Raw genomic sequence first — 20044 nt, 5'->3', positions numbered from 1 at the left:
TGCAATCAGCAGTAGGAACTGGTTTCTGTGTGTGAAACATACATATTTCTACCTAAATATTTGCAATGTTATTCAAAGATGTCCCTGTTGTTTGTACTTTTTTGCTGCCTCTCCAAACTTTAGACTCTCATCACTGCTTCTTGTCTCTTTTCACCAACTCTTTACTTTTAGCCTTTTTCCAGACAAAGTCAACTGGAGAGTGACTTGTTCATTTTTAGAATGTATATTTGGAGACCTTTCTGGGAAATAAGGATATTTTCTTATTTAGCATAGATTTTTTCAGTCAGTAGACCTTGCCTATTTTAAATGGGGCTCAATGGTTCTTACCATTAGCACAGTGGTTCTCAACCTTCTGGCCCTTTAAATACAGTTCCTCATGTTGTGACCCAACCATAAAATTATTTTCGTTGCTACTTCATAACTATAATGTTGCTACTGCTATGAATCATAATGTAAATATATGATATGCAGGATGGTCTTAGGCGACCCCTGTGAAAGGGTCGTTCAACCGCCAAAGGGGTCAGGACCCACAGGTTGAGAACCGCTGGCAGAAGGAGAGGCATGTTCCCTGCTGGAGTGATTATCCCCTGGGAATGCTGACCATAGTTAGGGCAGGACAAGGCCACCAGCGAAGAACAAGAGCCATGGAATGCACTACATAAATTCTGTTTCTCTGTGGAAAGCTTAGATAACAGCCCTGGTCTTCTGTGTCGGGCCAGGGCCACTGACTGTACTTGTCTGCTTTGTTTCCAGGGTATATGCCATGTACAATTCCGTGAAGGGATCCTGCTCTGAGCCAGTGAGCTTCACCACCCACAGCTGTGCACCCGAGTGCCCCTTCCCACCGAAGCTGGCGCACAGGACCAAAAGCTCACTGACCTTGCAGTGGAAGGTGGGTGGCTCAGTGTCGGGAACAGGCTGAAGTTTGTAGCCGTTTGAGACATTTATTTAGCACTGTTCCAGTTTGGTGATGGTGTTTGGTTATCTCCATAGTAACTATCTGAAATAAATTACTATGATATCAGAAGTTGCCAACTCTCTTAAAGGGTGTGAGAGAGAGACTGCAAAACCAAGCCTTAGCTCTGTTTGCAAGGGAATCTGGAAAATTTCTTAGGATCGTAAGCAATACATTATAAGTGATATAAATACTTAAAATAACTAAAATTCATCACTTTCAAATGGTTTTCATCACTTTCTAATTCATCTCAACAAACATTTGAGGATTTCAGTCTAATGTTTTTGTGAAGATTTATAGATAACATAGGTTCTGTTGCTTCTTTTAGTGGTGATTCTGAAATGTTTAATATTTAAAACTGCCTAGGATGATTAGAATTCTAAATGACATTAAGATTTCACTAATTTTTACTTACTAGATCTTATCAGTCAGGATTGCTAATTATTTTTAGAAGTCCAAATCATGTAATAGTTCTCATGAAATACCATTTACTGGCTACAAATGATTCTTGCCAAAGAGAGGCCCTTCACGAATTTAATGAGCTTATTAGTCAGTCATACTTGTGTGTTTGCAAGCAGATAGGTTGTTATTAATCTCTATAGTAATTATTTCTATATATGAATACTTTAAAATATAGTTTAAATGTAAAATTTGTAGAAGAAGAGATAATACAGATTTATGGTATTTTGGGAGAACATTAACATGTGAAAGAAATGAGATGGTTAGTGATATTTGTTATTGGTGAAGAAATATTTTGTCTTCTTGTTCCTATACCAGAGGGTCAGATTTATCTAGGAAGCGGGTAAAAGCAGTTGAGAGCAGTGGTCAGCAACAGAGCCTGGCCTTCTCTAGACCCCTCTCCCATGGGCAGCTGCATTCTCATTGCCAGCGGCCGACACTAAGTGTGTTATTTGGACAAAGGCAAAGTTTAAACTGGCTCAGAATCTGAACTATTTTATTTTCCTTTCTGGCTTCCAGGGATAATCCAGGTCAGTGATTCCCCACCTTTTCAGAGTTTGAACACCCAATTGGTCATTGTTATTTAACTTCTTGGAGTATACACATCCATTTTTAAATGTGTTCTATATTTACACATATGCATATGTAAATATATCTTTAAGGAAAAAATTAAAATTCTTTTTTTTTTTTTTTTGGAAAATATAAGAAACCTTCCTAAGAATACCAGAGGGACCCGGGGTCTCACCTAAAGTTGGGGATCACTGATATGTGCTCTGCTGCAAACCTAGATGCAGTACAGGTTTCGGGGAGACTGGCAGCTTGAGGGAAAAGTTTTCTCATGAGGAAGAAAGTGTTGCAAATGTTCTTTCTCTGTTTATTTAATTGTGAATCAGAAACCGCCTCCCATTCCTTTCAGCCATGTGCAAACTTGAAAGTTCTGAATTTAGTTCAGTTTTTATTCAAGTGTTCTTAAAACAGATTTCCTGATCTCAATCTTTGGCTACGGGCACAAGGACAGGGGACCATGCTCTGACTGCCCACCTATCCTCGAATCCACAGACACTGAGAGGGCTCAGCCACGGGAGACAGGGTGGAACCAAACCAAAGTTGGTGTTCTCACCTGCAAGGGTTTAGCGGCTCTGGTGGGGCAGAGAAGAAACTACTAAGAAACAATTTCTCTACAAGCTTATGAGCCGTTATAAATGCAGTTCTCTAAAACTTGAGCCTTATCCGTTATTTAGAACATTAAATGTGTCCCTGTCCACAAAAGCCTAAAATTGCAGTGCAGTAGAGCATACAGCACTCACCTGAAATCTGGGTCTGGGGACTCAGAGATTATATGACTCAGCAGGAGGAAGGAAGGAAAGAAGAGGGAGAAGAGTTTCTGTATTAATTTAACTAATACTTACTGAGCCCCAGATGATGTTTTGTTAACAATAATAAAGCAACAGCTGCTGTTTACTGAGTGCTTCCTATAAGACCAGGTAGTTTAGTAGTTGATTTACATATATTCTCCCAGTTACTTGTCACACACATCCATTCTTGGAACAAGAAATTAAACATTGATATTAAGCAACTAATATCAGATCACACATGACAAACAGCCAAGCTGGGCTTCAGATCAGCTCTAATGACCAAGATGCCTTTTGCTAGGGGCAGGACACTGCAGTGTGCAGAGCTCCTGTTCTTTCCTGGGGAGGAGCCAGGCCCAGGAGCCTCTCCCACTTAGTGTGTGTGTCTCTCTCTCTCTCTCTCTCTCTCTCTCTCTCTCTCTCTCTCTCTCTCTCTCTCCATCTCCTTCCTTCCTTCCCTCCCATATTACTCTTCTCATTCCCTCTCTCATCTCTCTCTTCCTCCCTCCTTCCCATCTCTCTCTCTCTTTCCCTCCCTCCCTCTTTCTATCTCTATCTCCATCTCCATCTCTATCTCTATTCTATCTCTCTCCCCCTACTCTACTACCCTGGTGCTGTGAAGGAACCCCAGTGCTGCACTGCACTCTGGCAGGTCTAATCCTGCAAAACACTCTTTTCCAAAGTTCTCTGCTCCTCTGCCCGTTGTCCAAGGCCTGTTTTCTCAGTGAAGCAGACTTTGGTGTGCTTTTAAGAAGAAAGCAAATGATCAGACTTCTTTTTGCTAACTTGTAAAGGTCTAACAGTCTCTGGTAATCTAGTCAGAGGATCCCATTTTTCCTCTTTCTCTTTAAAAGGGGGGAGAACTTTAATACCAAAGAAGGCTTTCTAATCTTAAGCACTTTAAAAAAAAACCTGTGTGGGAAAAGTTAGAAAAATATAGATTCCAACTCTGAGCCCAACTGGGTCAGCTCTATCCCCCCAGACCCTAAGCAGTGCCTGTGTTTCTTAGCTGCCTTATTTCTCCTCTACTCTTGAACCTAAAGTTGCCTCTTAAAAGTTGTATCCCCTAGCCCTAGCTGGTTTGGTTCAGTGGATAGAGCATCGACCTGCGGACTGAAGGGTCCCAGGTTCGATTTTGGCCAAGGGCACATGCTTGGGTTGTGGCCTCGATCCCCAGTAGAGGGTGTGCAAGAGGCAGCTGATCAATGATTTTCTCTCATCATTGATATTTCTATCTCTCCCTCCCTCTCCCTTCCTCCCTGAAATCTATAAAAGTATATTTTTTTAAAAAGTTGTATCCCCAGAGGAAATAGGCCACGATGTGGGTATAAAGGTAGAGGTGGTAGAGAGTCAGCTTTGGCTATTTGTGGAAATGATTTCTTAATAGTGGGGGGACTTTCTCTACAGTTGAATTGTATTAAAATTGGTTTGTGATAATGAGTGACCAAAGAGATGCAGGAGCTCTCCAGGGTTATAGAATAACACCAGCATTGACATTGTATTTGAACCTTATATCTGTGAACAACTTCCTCCAACCTCTTATATTGTTATTTTTTAGGCACCAATCGACAATGGTTCAAAAATCACCAACTACCTTTTGGAGTGGGATGAGGTAAGCCTGTTTTCACATTCATCTAAAATGTGATTTCAAAAATACAATTTCTGAACAACCACTGTTTTATTTTTTTTATTCTTTTTGTAAGATTTGCTAAACACAGAAAAAAATGTAAATAGAGGAAAATTTAAGCCAATAGTTATTGACTGAAAAATGAACATGGATAGAAGTAGCATAAAGAATTGTGCATTAAAACACATTTACTTGGCTTATTTGCAAGAAATGCTACTGAAAGAAAAGACAGGATCTTAATTGTTTTGGGGTCCCCAGTGTCTAGCCATTCATTAATTGTTCTGTCATCTTGACTGTATTTGAATGTCCTGTGTGCACTTTGGTGTTGTATAGCTGGGTGCTTTCTGTGGGAGAGTGGAGAGCACCTGGAGGTCTCACTCTGCCCCTGTGTGATATCCTGTCTGGTATAGCATCCTACAACAGGTGCGCCCCTCTGCTGTTTCTATTGCCAGAGGCCCTTGAAATGGTATTCGTGGTGGAGTCTCCTCATCTTGAGGCCACTCTGTGCTGAATGGCGACCCAAGTTCGTTTCTGGTCTTGCTGAGCTACCAACAGGACCTCAGGCAGGAAAGAATGTAGAGGACTTTCCTCTCTGAAAAGCAGCTGTGCTTTTTGTACCTGGAGACATTAATTCTATTCATTCATTTACCCTTGCTTTAATCTATTTTTCTGTGATCGAGCAGACTAGGATTTTAAGACTAGAAAATCAAGTTGCTAGCCTTTGCGACTTAAATTCAGGGGGCTTGAAAGATTTAGAACACAAGTTTAGGCTTAGGCAAAAAGTAACTTGTCAGGTATGGAAAAAATATTTTAACCAAATATAAAATGAAAATCAGATGAAGTTCTCATGATGAAATTTTGATGTGAAAAGGGAGCCCTTCATCATTCCCTGCAGAAGCGTATTTTCCCATCTGGGTTGCATCTGAACAGCTAGAGTCGAAAGTTACCAAAGACAATGGTCTTTTGTTCTGAGGATCCTTGTGAATAGTTCCTGTGCACAGATGGGTGAAATCTCAGGGGTAACTGTTACATTTTACAGATTAGGTGGATTTCGTGTTAAGGTGGTTTGATTGGAACGTGAAACCACCGCTGTGGCCCTTGTGGAAGGAGATTTTTATAGGCAGTCAGGAAAGGAACTATCTTCCCCTCTCCTCTTCCTCCCTAAGGGTGAGTGGAGGTGAAATGCAAGTCTGTTCGAAGTGTGTTGCTTTGTTGCCCTGACCTGGTGTTTTTTTCTCATGATTTGAGGTTTTATACTGAGATAGAATTTATTAATAAAGATGAGGCTTTTTTTCATTTCAGGTATCTTCTCGGGGCAGTGTATGTGTGTCCTTCCCTGTGTTTTGCTCTTCTCTGACTCATAAGCAGTGTCAGAGGAGTTGAGTGCTTGAATGGGAAACCTCAAGGGAATCCCAGGTGCTGCAGGAAATGGTACTGATTGCTCAGTGGTTGGCTTCCTCCCTTTTGAATCTGGGTTGGGTAGTGTCCTAGCCTGATACTGAGAGGAGATGTGCCGCAGCCTCAGAGGAAGTGCAGGAACTATTTCTGATGACCATCTATAATCAATAGGACCCTCTATGGCAGTGGTTTTCAACCTTGGCTGCACATTAGAATCACCTGGGAATCTTTTTAAAATCCTGATTTCTGGGCCTCATCCTCCGGAAATTCTGTTTCTTTGTTACTAATGTTATGGCCCCACCCCATAACAAAGAAACAGAATTTCCGGAGGATGAGGCTCAGAAATCAGGATTTTAAAAAGATTCCCAGGTGATTCTAATGTGCAGCCAAGGTTGAGAACCACTGCTCTGTGGACTAGTGACCACGAAATATTAAATGGTTTGTTTTTGGCCGCCTTCTGTTTTTCCCCTACTTGCTCTCCTTCCATCTTTTCCTTATTTCCACCTTAATTCTTCTGCCTTTCCCTTTCCTCTCTTTTTTCTCCCCCACTTTGTAATTCCTGCAGCTCAGCTTTATTGGAGATTCAGCTTCATTGATTCTCACCTACCATAGGCCTTTTGCCAACACAGAAACCCTTTTACTTTCTATGGCATAATATTCACTTTCTAGAAAAACTCTGTAAAGTACCCCTTGGAAACGGGATAATTGAAAGAACACCGTGATGAGGAGATGTGGATTCCATTCCAAGCTTTCAGCCAGGTCACTTGACTTCTCTGGTCCTCAGTTAGCCCTTCAGTTTATGTGTACTTTTTTTAAAAAATACATTTTTATTGATTTCAGAGAGGAGGGGAGAGGGAGAGATAGAAACATCAATAATGAGAGTCATTGATCGTTGCCTCTTGCATGCCCCACACTGGGAATCAAGCCTGAAACCTGGGCACATGCCCTAACTGGGAATTGAACCGTGACCTCTGGGTTCATAGGTAGATGCTCAACCACTGAGCCACACCAGCCAGGTAATTTATGTATACTTATATCATTTATGCTTCTAAAACCTGGTTAGTGGGATTGCATCTTCTGACAAGAGAATATTTTGGGATCCTTTTCACTGCTGTTGGTCTGTTTATTCATCATTTCAGCATTTATGGAGCATACCTCTCAGTTCATATAGATATCATATGAATACTATTCACTGTTGTATTGAGGATCTATGATATTGGAAAGATACTATCCTTATTTGGATAGCTGAAAAAGCTAATGTCATGCTATCCTTCTATACTTTTGAACAGATACAAAGAAACAGACTTAGACTCATGCTTCTCAATTTGTTCCATCCATTAGCTTCTTTTTATAACTCCCTCCTGTTCCGTCTCCTTAAAAAGATTAAAAAATGGAATCATTGGGTTTCCTGGCAATGAGGAGAGTACAAGTAATGGTAACTAGTTCATTCCTGCCCATCCTATCATTTCAGAAGTCAAGTTTCTGATAGTCTGTGCTTCTAAAATTCTCAGCTAAGTTGGTGACCAGCAGGTCTGAAGGCAGGTGTGGCCCTAATGAGGAACAGAAACAGAACCATTATAGCACAGGAGAATGCTGGTACACCACCTCTCCTAAACCCGTTGCCATTAATGGCAAACCACTGTTCTGTAGAATTCACTTGGAAGTCACTCTCTGAGTTCTTCAATTAATAAAAACTGCTTTTGTCTATTCATAATTGTAACTAGGCAATCCCTCCATTTTTAACCGATGTGGGAAGTCACTGTGACTATGAGATGGTAATGAGCAACTTAAAATGGAATGCACAGGTGTCCTTGGCTTTTCTGCATTGGCCACCAGTTTCCGTTTTCCCCTGGAACAGATCAGTTTTCATAACTTGCAAAGGTGTGGCCTTTGCTTGCCGTGTCCCTGCACTGTGCTGACTAGGATGAGGTGTAGTGTGTACAGCCTTGGAGCCTGTAGTCTGGCCTTAAAATTTTGTAGATCTTCAGCCTCTGCTTGCTGCTCCAGGAGACCCCATTATGAGCAGCAAAAGAGGAGGCCATTTTCAAGGCCGTTTTCTACTTGACTGTTGAGAGTCATCATTGCCTTTCCGTTTCTTTCTGCTGACAATATGCCCCTGCCCCAAGTTTAATCTAGTACATGACATCGTTACTCTGAAGGCTGGCAGAAAGCAGGTCTGAAACCTTGTGATGGTTTCTTTCTCCTGCCACATTGGATTATTACACCTAGTGCTAATTTAAAAACAATCAACAAAAACACTTTTATGAATTGAGTTTTAGTTTAATCCAGAATTATGAGTAGGATAAGAGTTTCTTACTATTTTAACAGCAAAACAATGCTTACATGCTAGAGTTAGAGAGATAGTGCTTGCAGCTCACTCTCCCATGAACCTCCCTGAGCTCTTCCCTGTGACCTGCCATCCCCTCCGGCCATTCGAACTCGGCCCTCTATTGCCTCTCTGCTGGATGACACGTAGCGGTGGGAGTTTTTCTCCAAAAGGAGCTAAGGGGGAGGCTTGAGGATATAGAGGCCTCTATGGTAGGGATGGGCTTTTATGAACAAGAATCATGAACCTCTGCATAGATTTACACATAAAGCCTGCCCGGTCTAGTTTAAGGGATAATGATCTGGCCTTTTCCTTGAAAACTTGAATAAAAGTCAAGGAACAAAATTTCACAGTCAAATAGGAACTTTTTTTCCATTTTAGAAAACATAAATTCCATAAAGGAAGTATTTATGGAAACTTAACTTGTTGTGAGTTCTACTCCTAAGACATTGTTTTAAATCGTGCTGTGCAGAATACTAACTGCAGCTAGTTACTCCGCAAATGCTGGTCTCCTGAGGTCTTGCTGTGAATCTCTGGCGTGGATCAACAATGTGGCATTCGCCTAAAGAGATATGGATTTGTAGTCTCTGTTTTGTCTCTAACTAGTCAAGCAAGTAATTTAACCCCCAAGCCTCAGCATCTCCACCTAAAAAATTATGTCATTTGTCACGCAGGTGGGTAAAGATTGAATGAAAGTCAGTGTAATGATTATTTCACGTCACCTAAGCACAAGTTGAGACCTGGGGGTAGAAAAAAAGTCTACAATTAGAAGGACTGAATGAAAGGAATGGGACAGTCTTCTGTTGGGAATTTGATCAGGAACCGTGAGATTAGTGTCTCTGGTTTGCACTAAACAAAAACGGGCGTCAGCGCTATATATAGATGTTCATTGCCACTAGCTTAGTTTCTGGACGAGACTGTAGGGAGAGTATGAAAGAACCAGAAAAACAGCTTCATGGGAATGTACTAGTGGAGTTCCCAAGAATCGTCCTCTTGTGTGACTCAGCTAGCCCAGACAGCAATTTCACACGTAGCTTTCCTGGTGACGAATGAGCCGACACAGCGGTAAAACAGTGGACTGAGAATAAATAAATACTATAGAAATCGAGGGTGTATAATTTGAAATAAAAAGAGCAGAAAAGGCCAGCAGCAGGTAGAGCCCATATATGCCACCATGGCGTCAGCAAGCCCGTGGTGCCCAGTGGTCCTGCTGCAGAAACCTCTGTGGCAACCCCAGGCTGTCCCTTCCTGGACATCTAGTTCAGGAGGAGCCACCTTAGCTCATTTTAAGAATTGAGCTAGCCCATAGGAGGTACTAGGTTAACTAGTTTATTAATCAGATACCTTTAACTTAGGTATTGACTAGTTAGCATTGATCATCTTTCGGAACTGTATTCACTTCATCCAAGTGAATTTGCAATGGCTTTTCAGGTTAGACAGCAGCCGTCCCTGGAAGAGCCTGGAGTGCCAGGAGGCAGCCTGACACTGGGGCTCAGGGTTGAGGAGAGCCTCCCTGAGACCATGCAGCTGATGCTCTGTCTGAGGTGCCATGTGGCCTTACATGGCCTTACATGGCATATGGTGAACAGTATGTCAGGCCCGTGGAGAAAACCAGGAAGGCCCATTCCCCAACCCATCCCCAGTGCCAGGGGTCGTTTGGTACACTGTCCATCAGAATCTGTCTTTCACACAGTGCCTTAAACCGAACCAGTACCTGGCAGAGTAGCTGTGTTTTGTCACATCACAAACCATCACTGCCACGTCTGAGAGTGCTTTCAGAGAACGGGGTGAATAGCTTCCCCGTGTAGGCCCTGCCGAAGGAAGCTAGACAAAAAGGACTGTAACTCTGTGAGGTCCATAGGTGCCAAAGGCAGTACTGAGTTCAAAGGAGCCGTCTCTCTCAGGGACCTCAGCCCCAGTCATCTGCACACCTAAAGCAGATTCTCTACCTGCTTTTTATTGCTTGTCACGTGCGCAGGACAGAGTTATGTGTTTGGGCAGCAGAATGTGTGGGGAGCTTCCGGCTGAGTTACGCATACCCATCTTGGTCCTCATGTTTGTTGTGCTTGTTGGCTGCCAGATGGAAGGCAGCAGCCTGGGCTTGGCTAGATGATGGGCTGAGCCATCCAGCTCTCGGTTCACTTGTGACTAGTCCAGGCTGCCTGTTCCAACATCGTCACCTTGCTCCTCCTTTCCCTTCACTGGGACAGTCAACACATTGATCTTATCAAAGCAGTGACATCTGATGCACCCCATATATGCAGAGATATAAAGGAAAGGGCCTGGTCATCCTTGCCTATTTCAGGTAGCTAAACCTCTCTCACTAATAGGAAAGACTAACATGCTAGGGGATAAAATGAATACAGTGCTTACGTAGGAGCCTGCGACCACAGACTATCCCACCCCCTTTTCTTACCTTTGAAAGCTCCTCTGTGCCAGAGTGCTCAGTAAAATGAAAGAGGCATCACAGAAGAGAGTGAGATTTGGCACAGGGAACCTTCAAATCCCCCCAGATGTGGAGTGTCTCCGCCTCCCTATTATGAACCCTTCTTCTATATGGTTATGCTGCACATACATGCTCTTTTATTTCTCAAGCCAACATTTATCTTTGATGTTGCCTAGGGTCGGCCAGTGCTGGAACAACTTCTAAATATAGACGTCCTAGCAGACTAAATCTTCGAGCCTGGCAGTAGTTCAGTTGGCCAGTAAGCCTTATTTTTTATGTGATTTATCTTTGCCGTTTCTGACAGGTTGAACTATGCCTGTTACAGAGTGCCCAGCCCAGAATCACTCAGCCCCTGTCTGGACCCAGCAGCCATAGGCCACACAGCACATGACAACTGATCATCAAATTCATGTAACTCATTTAGCAGACAGTTATCAAGCCTGGTCAGAGCAGATCGAGAAGACAGCAGGCATGGCTGTGAAAGAACCTGTAAGAGGAGGAGGTCAATGGGAAGAAAACATCAGGAAGAGTAGAGTGGCAAAGGGAGCCTGTTCACCATCAGTTCTGATGCCCTGGTGTCGGCCACTCTCATGTTCTTGTGCCAAGAAGAGGAACAGGAAGGATCATTTCCAGTCTGTTAATTTGAAGTAAATTGAAAATATCAGCCAACCTCATCTATTACTGCCAGTTTGGGCAATGCCAGCATCCAGGGTCATAGTGCCAGGGTAATTGGAAATGTTAGCCAGAGCAGCCACATTCCCCGCAGTCTAGAGAATGACTCCTGGCAGGAAAACACTGTGGCCTGAATTAATTGGAGTGTGTGTGAGTTACATGTTAGAATTGGCCATTGATGCATTAATTCCTTAACAGGAAAACAACCCATTTAATTGATTCATCTTCCCAAAGTACTGAGGATAGCTTTATAAAGATAGATAAGTTAATAAAAAGAAAAAGACTTGAAAAAAATTGTTTTCAGTCTTTCAGTTACTTAGTTCTACAAATTAAGTTACTTTTAAACATTTTAAACAAAAGATGAATCAATGGTCACATTTTTTTATCTTCTACAAAAATAATTGTTGGAATCTCTTCAGAGAGGCCTTACGTTGCGGGATGGTTTTGAGGGAAAAGGCCTGTGCTAAGTGCATGTGGGAAATAGAAGCCTTTATTTGGGCACACGGTAAACATTTGTGTGCTGGCTTGCACGCACACTTCCGCTCCCTCACCTCCTGGTCATTTGTAGTGCAGGAGGAATTTATAAAAGTTTACTGGGAACTTCATACTACACACATATATGGACATCAAGATAAAAGAGTGTAATATTGCATAACAAGTTACTCCCAAAACTTAATGGCTTAGTGCAGCCACCTCCTTATGCTCCTGGATTAGGGGAGGGAATTTGGACAGGACACTGGGGGAATGGCCTGTCTGGGTTCCTCAGTCGCTGGAGCATCAGCCGGGAGGGCTCACTGAGATGCGGATCTTCTGGTTGGGTCTTCACTCACAAGTCTAGTGGTCACTCGTGGCATTGGGAGGCCCTCCTCCGGGGCTCCCTCACAGCATGGCAGCCAGGAGGGAGTCAGAATCGCTAAAGTTAATGCTTCAGGGAAAAGACAGAAGCTTTACCTTTCAGATCCAGCCTTGGAAGTCACACAGCTGCATGTTCTCTCAGTCATGAGTGAGTCACAGCACACCCACATGAAGGGAAAGGCCTGTAGGTTTGGCTCCTCAATGGTCAGGAATCAAAGAATTTTGGGACGTGTCTAAAATCACCACCATGTGGCATAAGGCTTCTCTCGACTCTCTTAGTCATGAGAAACCGTTAATAAATATTTTCCTTTATCTTTATATAGCACATATGGTGTGTTTGAGTAACTATGAGGTCATGAACTTTGAAAGTACAACATAACTCTTTTCCTGCTTCTGCTTCTTTTTCTGAGTGTTCTGGCAGAGGGAGAAGGAAGACATGTGTACCCAGAAATTCATGGGTGGATGGGACTCAGACCCTGTACCCAGTGTGGCTCCACCTCAGGGACACTGATCTGCCCAGTTAACAGATGGAGAGGTCACTACCTGCTCCCTCAGTGGTAAGGAGAGGGAGCCCATGAGGCAAGCTGGACTCCTGCCAGTTAATGCCTCCACCTCCACCTCCGTTGTTGCACTAGGAAGTAGGGGATGTGTCCTACTCCTTTGGGTGACCCACAGGACTTCAGCAAACTATTTTTTTTTTGGGGGGGGGGCAGAGAAAATAAGAAATATGCTATAATTTTATGTAATAGCTATTTTTAAACTATAGATTAGAAAGTAATGGAAAATTATTCAAGTAGATCATTAAAGAGCAAAAAATAAACTAGAAAAATACAGTGTATGTCCCTCAAAATATTTAAACCCTTTTATATTTATAACTTAATTCCAAATATCATTTTAAACAATGAAGTAATGTTTACAAGGTTAATATCTTTGTCCCTGTGGTTATTAACACATCTTGAAAAATGTTTCCAAGAGTGAGTCATTCTCGGCTGTGCAGCCACATAAGTGTATTTCACATACTCCTCCAGCTTCCTTCCCTCACCCCTGCCTTTCCAAGACTGACAAAAAGTTGGAGGTGGTTAACATTCTTCAGAATTTAGCAGGAACTTTGTTGGATCCAGAAGAACATCTGGATTCATTGTTATTAGACTTGTAACCAAATTCATGGCCCTTCTCGGAAGGGAGTGAGGATGAGGATGGAGCAGCAGAGAGGCAGGTGCTGACAGTGTGTAATTTTCTAAGTGTTACCAGGCTGGGCTTCCCCACAAAGGTGGTGAATCTAGAACTGAAAGGAGGCCTTGCCCAGCAAGGATCAGGTAAATGAGATGTCCAACCTAGGCCAGGTGAACTCTGTGGGGAATAGAGTGCAGTTCGTAGGCATGGGCTGCCCGACACGTTCTATTGGGAATGGAGAATCAGCCGGTCCATGGGGTCTAGAATGTAGAAGACATGCGAGGTGTTTTTGTCCAATAGTAAGAAAGAGGAGATCGAGGCAAAACTGGGGAGCTCCGGACTGGGGAAGGACTGGTCTGGTATATTGTGTGCACACCAGCCAGTTTGCTGGCATATCCAGCGCTTTCCTGGAGAGCAATTTTGACCGGAAGTAGAGGACATGTGCCCTGGGCCCTAGTTGGAAAACAGTTCCATTTGTCTCAAGGCCCGGGTGCTGAATCGGTGCTCTCGGGCCCAGTCTGGGTGTGGGATGACAGTAGGTTAACAAGAACCATAAATTCAGTCATGTGAGAAGAGAAACACTCAACTGAAGAAAGTCATGCTTCACCTCACCCTAAATTGAGTGCTGTTTATCGACACACGGTTGCTTTGTACTTCAAGAAGATTGGCTTTGTCCTGGGATGAACTTAATGTGTGCTTGGGGATGCCCAACATTTGAAATGGAAACAAGGCAGGGAACCCTGACAGTTGGCCTTTGTGGCGTGTGGACACTGGCAGGGGAAAGTGGGGCCAGAACAAGGCTAGGCGTCCCATGGCTCATGTCAGATATAGCCCAGTGGCTAGGTCCATTCCAGAATGCTCACAGGTGTGGGCTTGAAGCCTCTGCTCCCCTTTTCTCAATTGGGGTGAAGTTTTCTTTCCTTCCCCAGGAGCACAGGAACTCAGGTGTTCATCTTAGACAGGTCTGACCCTGATTGCTCCCCTGCTGCAAACCTCATCTCCCAAGGTACCGAGAACCAGGGTGCTGCTGGGCAGCCAGGCTCCACTCTTTCCTGTGGACCAGCCAACTCCTGGGCCTTTTGAGACCCCATCCGTCACTCTCCTCTGTGGGTGGGACACACCACAAGTGACCTAGCAGCAGCGGTTGACCAGGACAAGGCTTGGGCGGCAGATATAACTGCTTCCTATGTTTGGCCAGACTATTGATGACAGTAAGCCTAAAAACTGTCAGATTACCCATTTCTTCTTTTTTTCCAAATATATTTTTATTGATTTCAGAGAGGGAGAGGGAGAGATAGAAACATCAACGATGAGAGAGAATCATTGATCTGCTGCCTCCCGCACACCAGTAGGGACCGAGCCCACAACCTGGGCATGTGCCCTGATTGGGAATCTAACCGTGACCTCCAAGTTTATAAGTCAGTGCTCAACCACTGAGCAACATCAGCTGGGCTGATTATCCATTTCTTTCTTTTTTAAAAAAAATATATTTTTATTGACCCCTAGTTGGTTTGGCTCAGTGGATAGAGAATTGGCCTGTGGAGTGAAGGGTCCTGGGTTCGATTCTGGTCAAGGATACATGCCAGGGTTGTGGGCTCCATCCTCAGTAGGATATACCATATATATATATCCCACGTTCAAAGGCTGTTAAATCGCGTTGTTTACCCATATCTTTAGAAAAAAATCACTTCTACTGTCGTGGTAAACAACCTGTTTCCCTATTTATAATGGTCTGGCCCTCTAGCAACTTCAGTGCGAAATTATAGCTAATTTGCCTACAAACGTCAGGTGGTCATAATAATCTGGCCACTCAGTGTATATCTTTGTATTGATTTCAGAGAGGAAGGGAGAGGAAGAGAGAGATAGAAACATCAATGATGAGAGAGAATCATTGAGCGGCTGCATCCTGCCTACCACACACTGGGGATGGAGCCCGCAATCCCGGCATGTGCCCTTGACCAGAATCGAACCTGAGACCCTTCATTCTACAGGTCGATGCTCTATTCACTGAGCCAAACCAGCTAGGGCTGGTTTCCCATTTCTATTAGGATCATGTTTTGTGGGAAACTTTGTACAAGGATGATGTTAAATTATTAAAAAGTAAGTTTTCTTTCCAAGTAAAGCTAGTATATCTCAGTAATCCTGTGTAGCTTAAATTAGATTTTATTAGAATAGGGATCAGGGCACAGTTTATAATCTCTCAGAATCATCAGGAAGTTATTATTTGCCATTTATAAAACTTCACTGACATTAACAACATGGACATTTTCAATTTTGATAAACAGTGACTAAACATTTATGGTATTATTCCTGTCAGTTTGTTTGAATCTTTCAATCTTCTAAAGCATTATCTTTTTTTAAAAAAAAAAAACCCTATCTATTTCTGTCAACAAGAAGTGGATAATACTTTATTTATAAATGCTGTTCGAAACCTGGGCTTCCTCTTGGTTTACAAGCAGATTCTCAACATCACCTGTACTTTGAACTTGTACTTCAGTGCCTAAGCCCCAGAGTTGTTCGTGGGAGACACTGCCCCGGTGATTCGGTGATTCGTAAGCCATCAGATCGCTTCTCCGTCCTCATTTGCTTACTTCTCAGCTGTCGATTACTGTGCCCTGCAATGACTTTTATGAATGTCTTTTTTCTTTCCAGATAGCCCTTTTAAAATAATCTCCATGGCATACATGAATATTGTACTCAAAGCTTCTTTCATATCTGAAATATTTTAACCTACTTTCCATTGTGTTTACATTATTCTCAGTGACTTCTAAAAATTCACCAGTAGGCCTTACTTCTTTAACTCTGTGACCTATTTGTTTCTAAAACCTGATTCTAAGATTTCTGCAAATCTGGGTCTTTTCTCGTGTTTTTAAGGACTGTGCACGTAACACATCTTGGAAGGTAGTAAGATGGAAAATTTGGCATGCTTTGTCTAAACAAGGTGGAGTTTATTTAGCAGTTGTTCCTGATACCGAAGTAGAAATTGAAAATAAAAATGTTCGAAACATAGGAAATGTCTTAAAGGTCACAGAATGCCTCCCCCATCCCGTTCTTTAGTGAGCTCCTTTAAAAGAAGTCTAGTTCCCATCAGTGATGCCTCCCCACTCTTTTTTTCTCATTTAAATCACAGACAGCCTGGTTTTCACCATATTAAAGCAAATCAACCTAGTAAGGCACAGACTGACTTTTATTTACTGGCTGTAGTTCTAAGCACCAGAAATGGGCAAAGGAGTCCAAACAAAGAAATAGGAAAAATGAGGCATTGAAGGGGAGCCAGCTTTGGGTTTGGAAAGGATGAGGCTTCCGTGGCGGCAGGATGTGCCTTTCTTGCTCTGTTTACTTTGAGCTCAGAAATAGAGGAGAAAGAAGGTAGATCACGCTACAGCCTGAAAGGGATACAAAACATACCAGGGCATAGAGTGTAATCAGACACTGGATGTAGTTATGCAAATGTATGTAGAATAAATCGTCTGCAAGCAGCCTTAATACTCAAGGTTAAAGTAAGCAGAATGGCACAGTGACTTTACTCAAGTAGCAGTGGAAAAATGCTATGCTTTGCTGTTTGCACCCGAATGTATGTTGAACCCTGATCAAATAAGCTTCGGATCTTAAAGACTAATAGGACTTCTCTCCCTCCCTGGGGTGACACCAGGTTGCTCTGGATGGGGAGGGAGAGGGTTAGTTTGAGGATGAATAGGGAATGGTTGTTTTTAGTCTCTTCACCCTAGTGACGCTTCAAGCTAGTTGTGTGTTTAGTTTATTTTTAATTAAACTATACCTGGAATGTGTTTTAATGGTAAGAATTTGGAGGCCTACTTAAAGGAAGGAAATGCTTGAATTTGCTTAGGAGAAAAATGTGCTTTCTTCTTTCTTTATAGAATAAATTGAGAACTTCAAACATATTTCTGAGGGCCCTGGGCACAACCATCTGATTAGAATGCTAAGATACATTCAGCGTTAGCAGGTGGTTTTCTTTGCAAGAACATAGATAAAATACTGTGGATTATGGCTATGAAATATTTGTTCTAGCAAACTGCTGATGTATTTCATGCCTTGGAGCATGGCACACCACAGTTAAGGTTTTGTGTGTTTTTTCTTACTCACTGGTCTATTAAGAGTACCCACTGAAGTGTTTTCTTTTCACTTCAAGGAATTTGAAGCATCATGTAAAGCTAGGAAGGCATTAAAAACGTATTTCCAGCCTCATAAGACACTGAAGAGTAGCTGTAATACATATAAATGAATTCGGCCAATGTCCTAAGTACTTATCAGACATTCATCTCACCTCTGCAAGCATTGTTTGAGCTCCCAGCACTGTTATGAGAAAAGCAGATGTGGATGAGATGGTTCAAAGGCATGTGACCAATATTTAGAAATCAGTGAGCAGGTAGCTCACCATCGCTGGAATGTGCACGTGTGGAGGCTGGTGGCTGCTGCGAGGCTGGAGAGGAGAGGAGGACTGGGGAGGCTGTCTATGGTGGCCCCAGCTGCGTAGCCTGGCCCTCGGGTGCAGGCAGTCCCTGGGAAGGACTGCCTTTCGGAGCCCTCGGGCTGCAGACTCACTGTCTGTTGGTGAGATTGGGCAGTTGGGCCAACCTGAGTGAAGACGATCTAGAAACTGTGCGTTGTCATGCGCCTGAGAGGACCGCTTTATGTTATTAACCAAAAGCCACTTCGGAAGTACAGTGCGTTGTTCATCTCAGTTACAGCATTTTCTGCAGGGCCTTTATGTTAAGGAGGGCATTTCATTGTAGACACTTGGATGTGCAACCCAAACACTTCCCCAGAAGCCTGCCTCCCCTGGGTTCTGTGCATCCAAGCTAGGAAGATAAACAGTCACGCAGAATGTTCCTTCCTTTTCTATGGTTGTTTACTTTTTAAAAACTTAGGTGCCTTGTTTCACTTTTCTCTTAGGGCAAAAGAAACAGTGGTTTCAGACAGTGCTTCTTTGGGAGCCAGAAGCACTGCAAGTTGACGAAGCTTTGTCCAGCGATGGGGTACACGTTCAGGCTGGCTGCTCGGAATGACATCGGCACCAGGTATGACGTTTCCTTGTCCGCATCTGTGTGATGGTTCTGAGTCTCCCCGTCATGCCCTGGAAGGCATAGGAACGCCCGCTGCCTCCACACTGAACCAATCTGAGCTTTTTCGAGAGGGAATCTTAACCGGAGAGTACAAGGCCCCTTCTGAGGTGATAATGCCACTGTGTGGCCTCTTTGCAGTCTTGCAAGCTGTAATGCAAAGGCCCCCGAGAGGGGCTCTGAGAACCCAGGTGGAGGTACTAGTGCAGATATTGAAAGGAATTCCTCTTGGACTTTTTGTTGTTGTTGTTTTGAGGTCATGTGCCTTTTTTATCACTTTAGCAAGCTCCTCATTCTGTGGCCTTTTTCAGTTATATGTGAATATTCCCTCATACAAAGAAAGGTGCTGGGCCAGCTTTGTTGTCTAGCTGAGGGCAGACACGGATTGGGGAAAATCTGACTGCCGGGACGCAAGGCTCGGAGGCGGCAGAAGAAAGACAAGAGCAGGTGGACAGTGAGGCGACAGTGGGTCCAAGATGCTTTGAAAAGATCGTATTTTAGTTGCACTTCCTGGGTAACTTGATTAAGGGGAAAGTATTTTTCTTTCATCATTGCTTGTTGAAAATCCTAAAGGTTCAGCACATCATTGGCCCCCAGCCTCTTTTCCAGCCTAAAATCTTAGCATCACAAGGCTTTACAGCCTGCCCTGCCCACCCATGCTCGCCACTGTATTTTTAGAGTTCACCAGTTGAAAAAGTCATAAATTAAAGGCTTCCATGGTTCAAGAGTTTGTAAATGATTGGCAGCACCCACAAGCTTTTGAAACATGGCACTGTCTATATTTGTAAAACATTTTTCTCACCGACAGACGTCATTTGTGCTCGCACTGATTCGAAGGCTCCTGGTAGCTGTGGCTCACAGCTTGGTAAACATTGCCCGACCTTGTGCTTTCTGCAGGGTGCTTTCGGGGGGAGATAAATTCTTACCTATATTGTCCTGTAACTGTTGTGCTTTTTGAGCATCAGGCCAAGGGGGGACATTGGCAAATAAAAGTTGTGGTAGGAGACATCTCACAAAGCCTTTCTTTACTTGCTGAACCTGTCAGGCCCCAGACTTTGCAACCCAAGCATCTTGGGCAGTGGGAAGCTTACCGTCCTCCTGTGGAATCGCTCCTAAGCTGTGTGTCGCTGGGCTTGTTTCTCTGCAGTGGTTATAGCCAGGAGGTGGTGTGCTACACACTAGGAAACATTCCTCAGATGCCCTCTGCACCGAGACTTGTTCGAGCGGGGGTCACATGGGTCACGTTGCAGTGGAATAAACCAGAAGGCTGTTCACCTGAGGAAGTGGTCACCTACACCTTGGAAATCCAGGAGGATGAAAATGTAAGCTTTGCCGATTTCATACCCTTGCGTGTGTTCAGTGGAAGTCCGTATTGTCATAACCACAGGGCACCATGAAATTAGATGAGCTACATAAATTCAAAACCAAACCCTTAATTTCTACCCCTCCGACCATCACCACCAGCCTGTCCTTTTCCATCTCCGTGAATGGCATCTCCCCTTTGACTTTGGGAACTCAAAACCCTTGCAAGCATCCTTGACTGCATATATTAAAAGTTAACATCCTTTTAAAGCCTCCTTCAGGAATCATTCTTAAATCTCACTATTTCTCAGCCTCTACCCAGCTATTATTACTCTTTTACAAGCCACATCATCTCACCCCTGGGTTATTGTGATGGCTTCTTTAGTATTTTACCTACC

At 43.3% G+C, this 20044-nt stretch overlaps 1 protein-coding gene across 11 annotated transcripts in view; it reads left to right on the top strand.

Annotated features, from left to right (window-relative positions):
* FNDC3B (fibronectin type III domain containing 3B) overlaps positions 1-20044 on the top strand; it is a 321836-nt gene that overhangs the window by 246406 nt on the left and 55386 nt on the right. For all 11 annotated transcript variants that reach the window (XM_036351879.1, XM_036351871.1, XM_036351875.1 and 8 more), the window contains 4 exons: positions 754-892; positions 4325-4378; positions 18178-18302; positions 19492-19666. In XM_036351879.1, the coding sequence (XP_036207772.1) occupies positions 754-892; positions 4325-4378; positions 18178-18302; positions 19492-19666 (493 nt within the window). The remainder of the gene's footprint in view (positions 1-753; positions 893-4324; positions 4379-18177; positions 18303-19491; positions 19667-20044) is intronic.

Source organism: Myotis myotis, unplaced genomic scaffold (assembly GCF_014108235.1).
Source record: "Myotis myotis isolate mMyoMyo1 unplaced genomic scaffold, mMyoMyo1.p scaffold_m19_p_2, whole genome shotgun sequence".
In the NCBI taxonomy this organism is placed as follows: Eukaryota; Metazoa; Chordata; class Mammalia; order Chiroptera; family Vespertilionidae; genus Myotis; species Myotis myotis.
The sequence above is the reverse complement of the archived record's forward strand: the minus strand, read 5'-3'. Positions and strand labels throughout refer to the sequence as shown.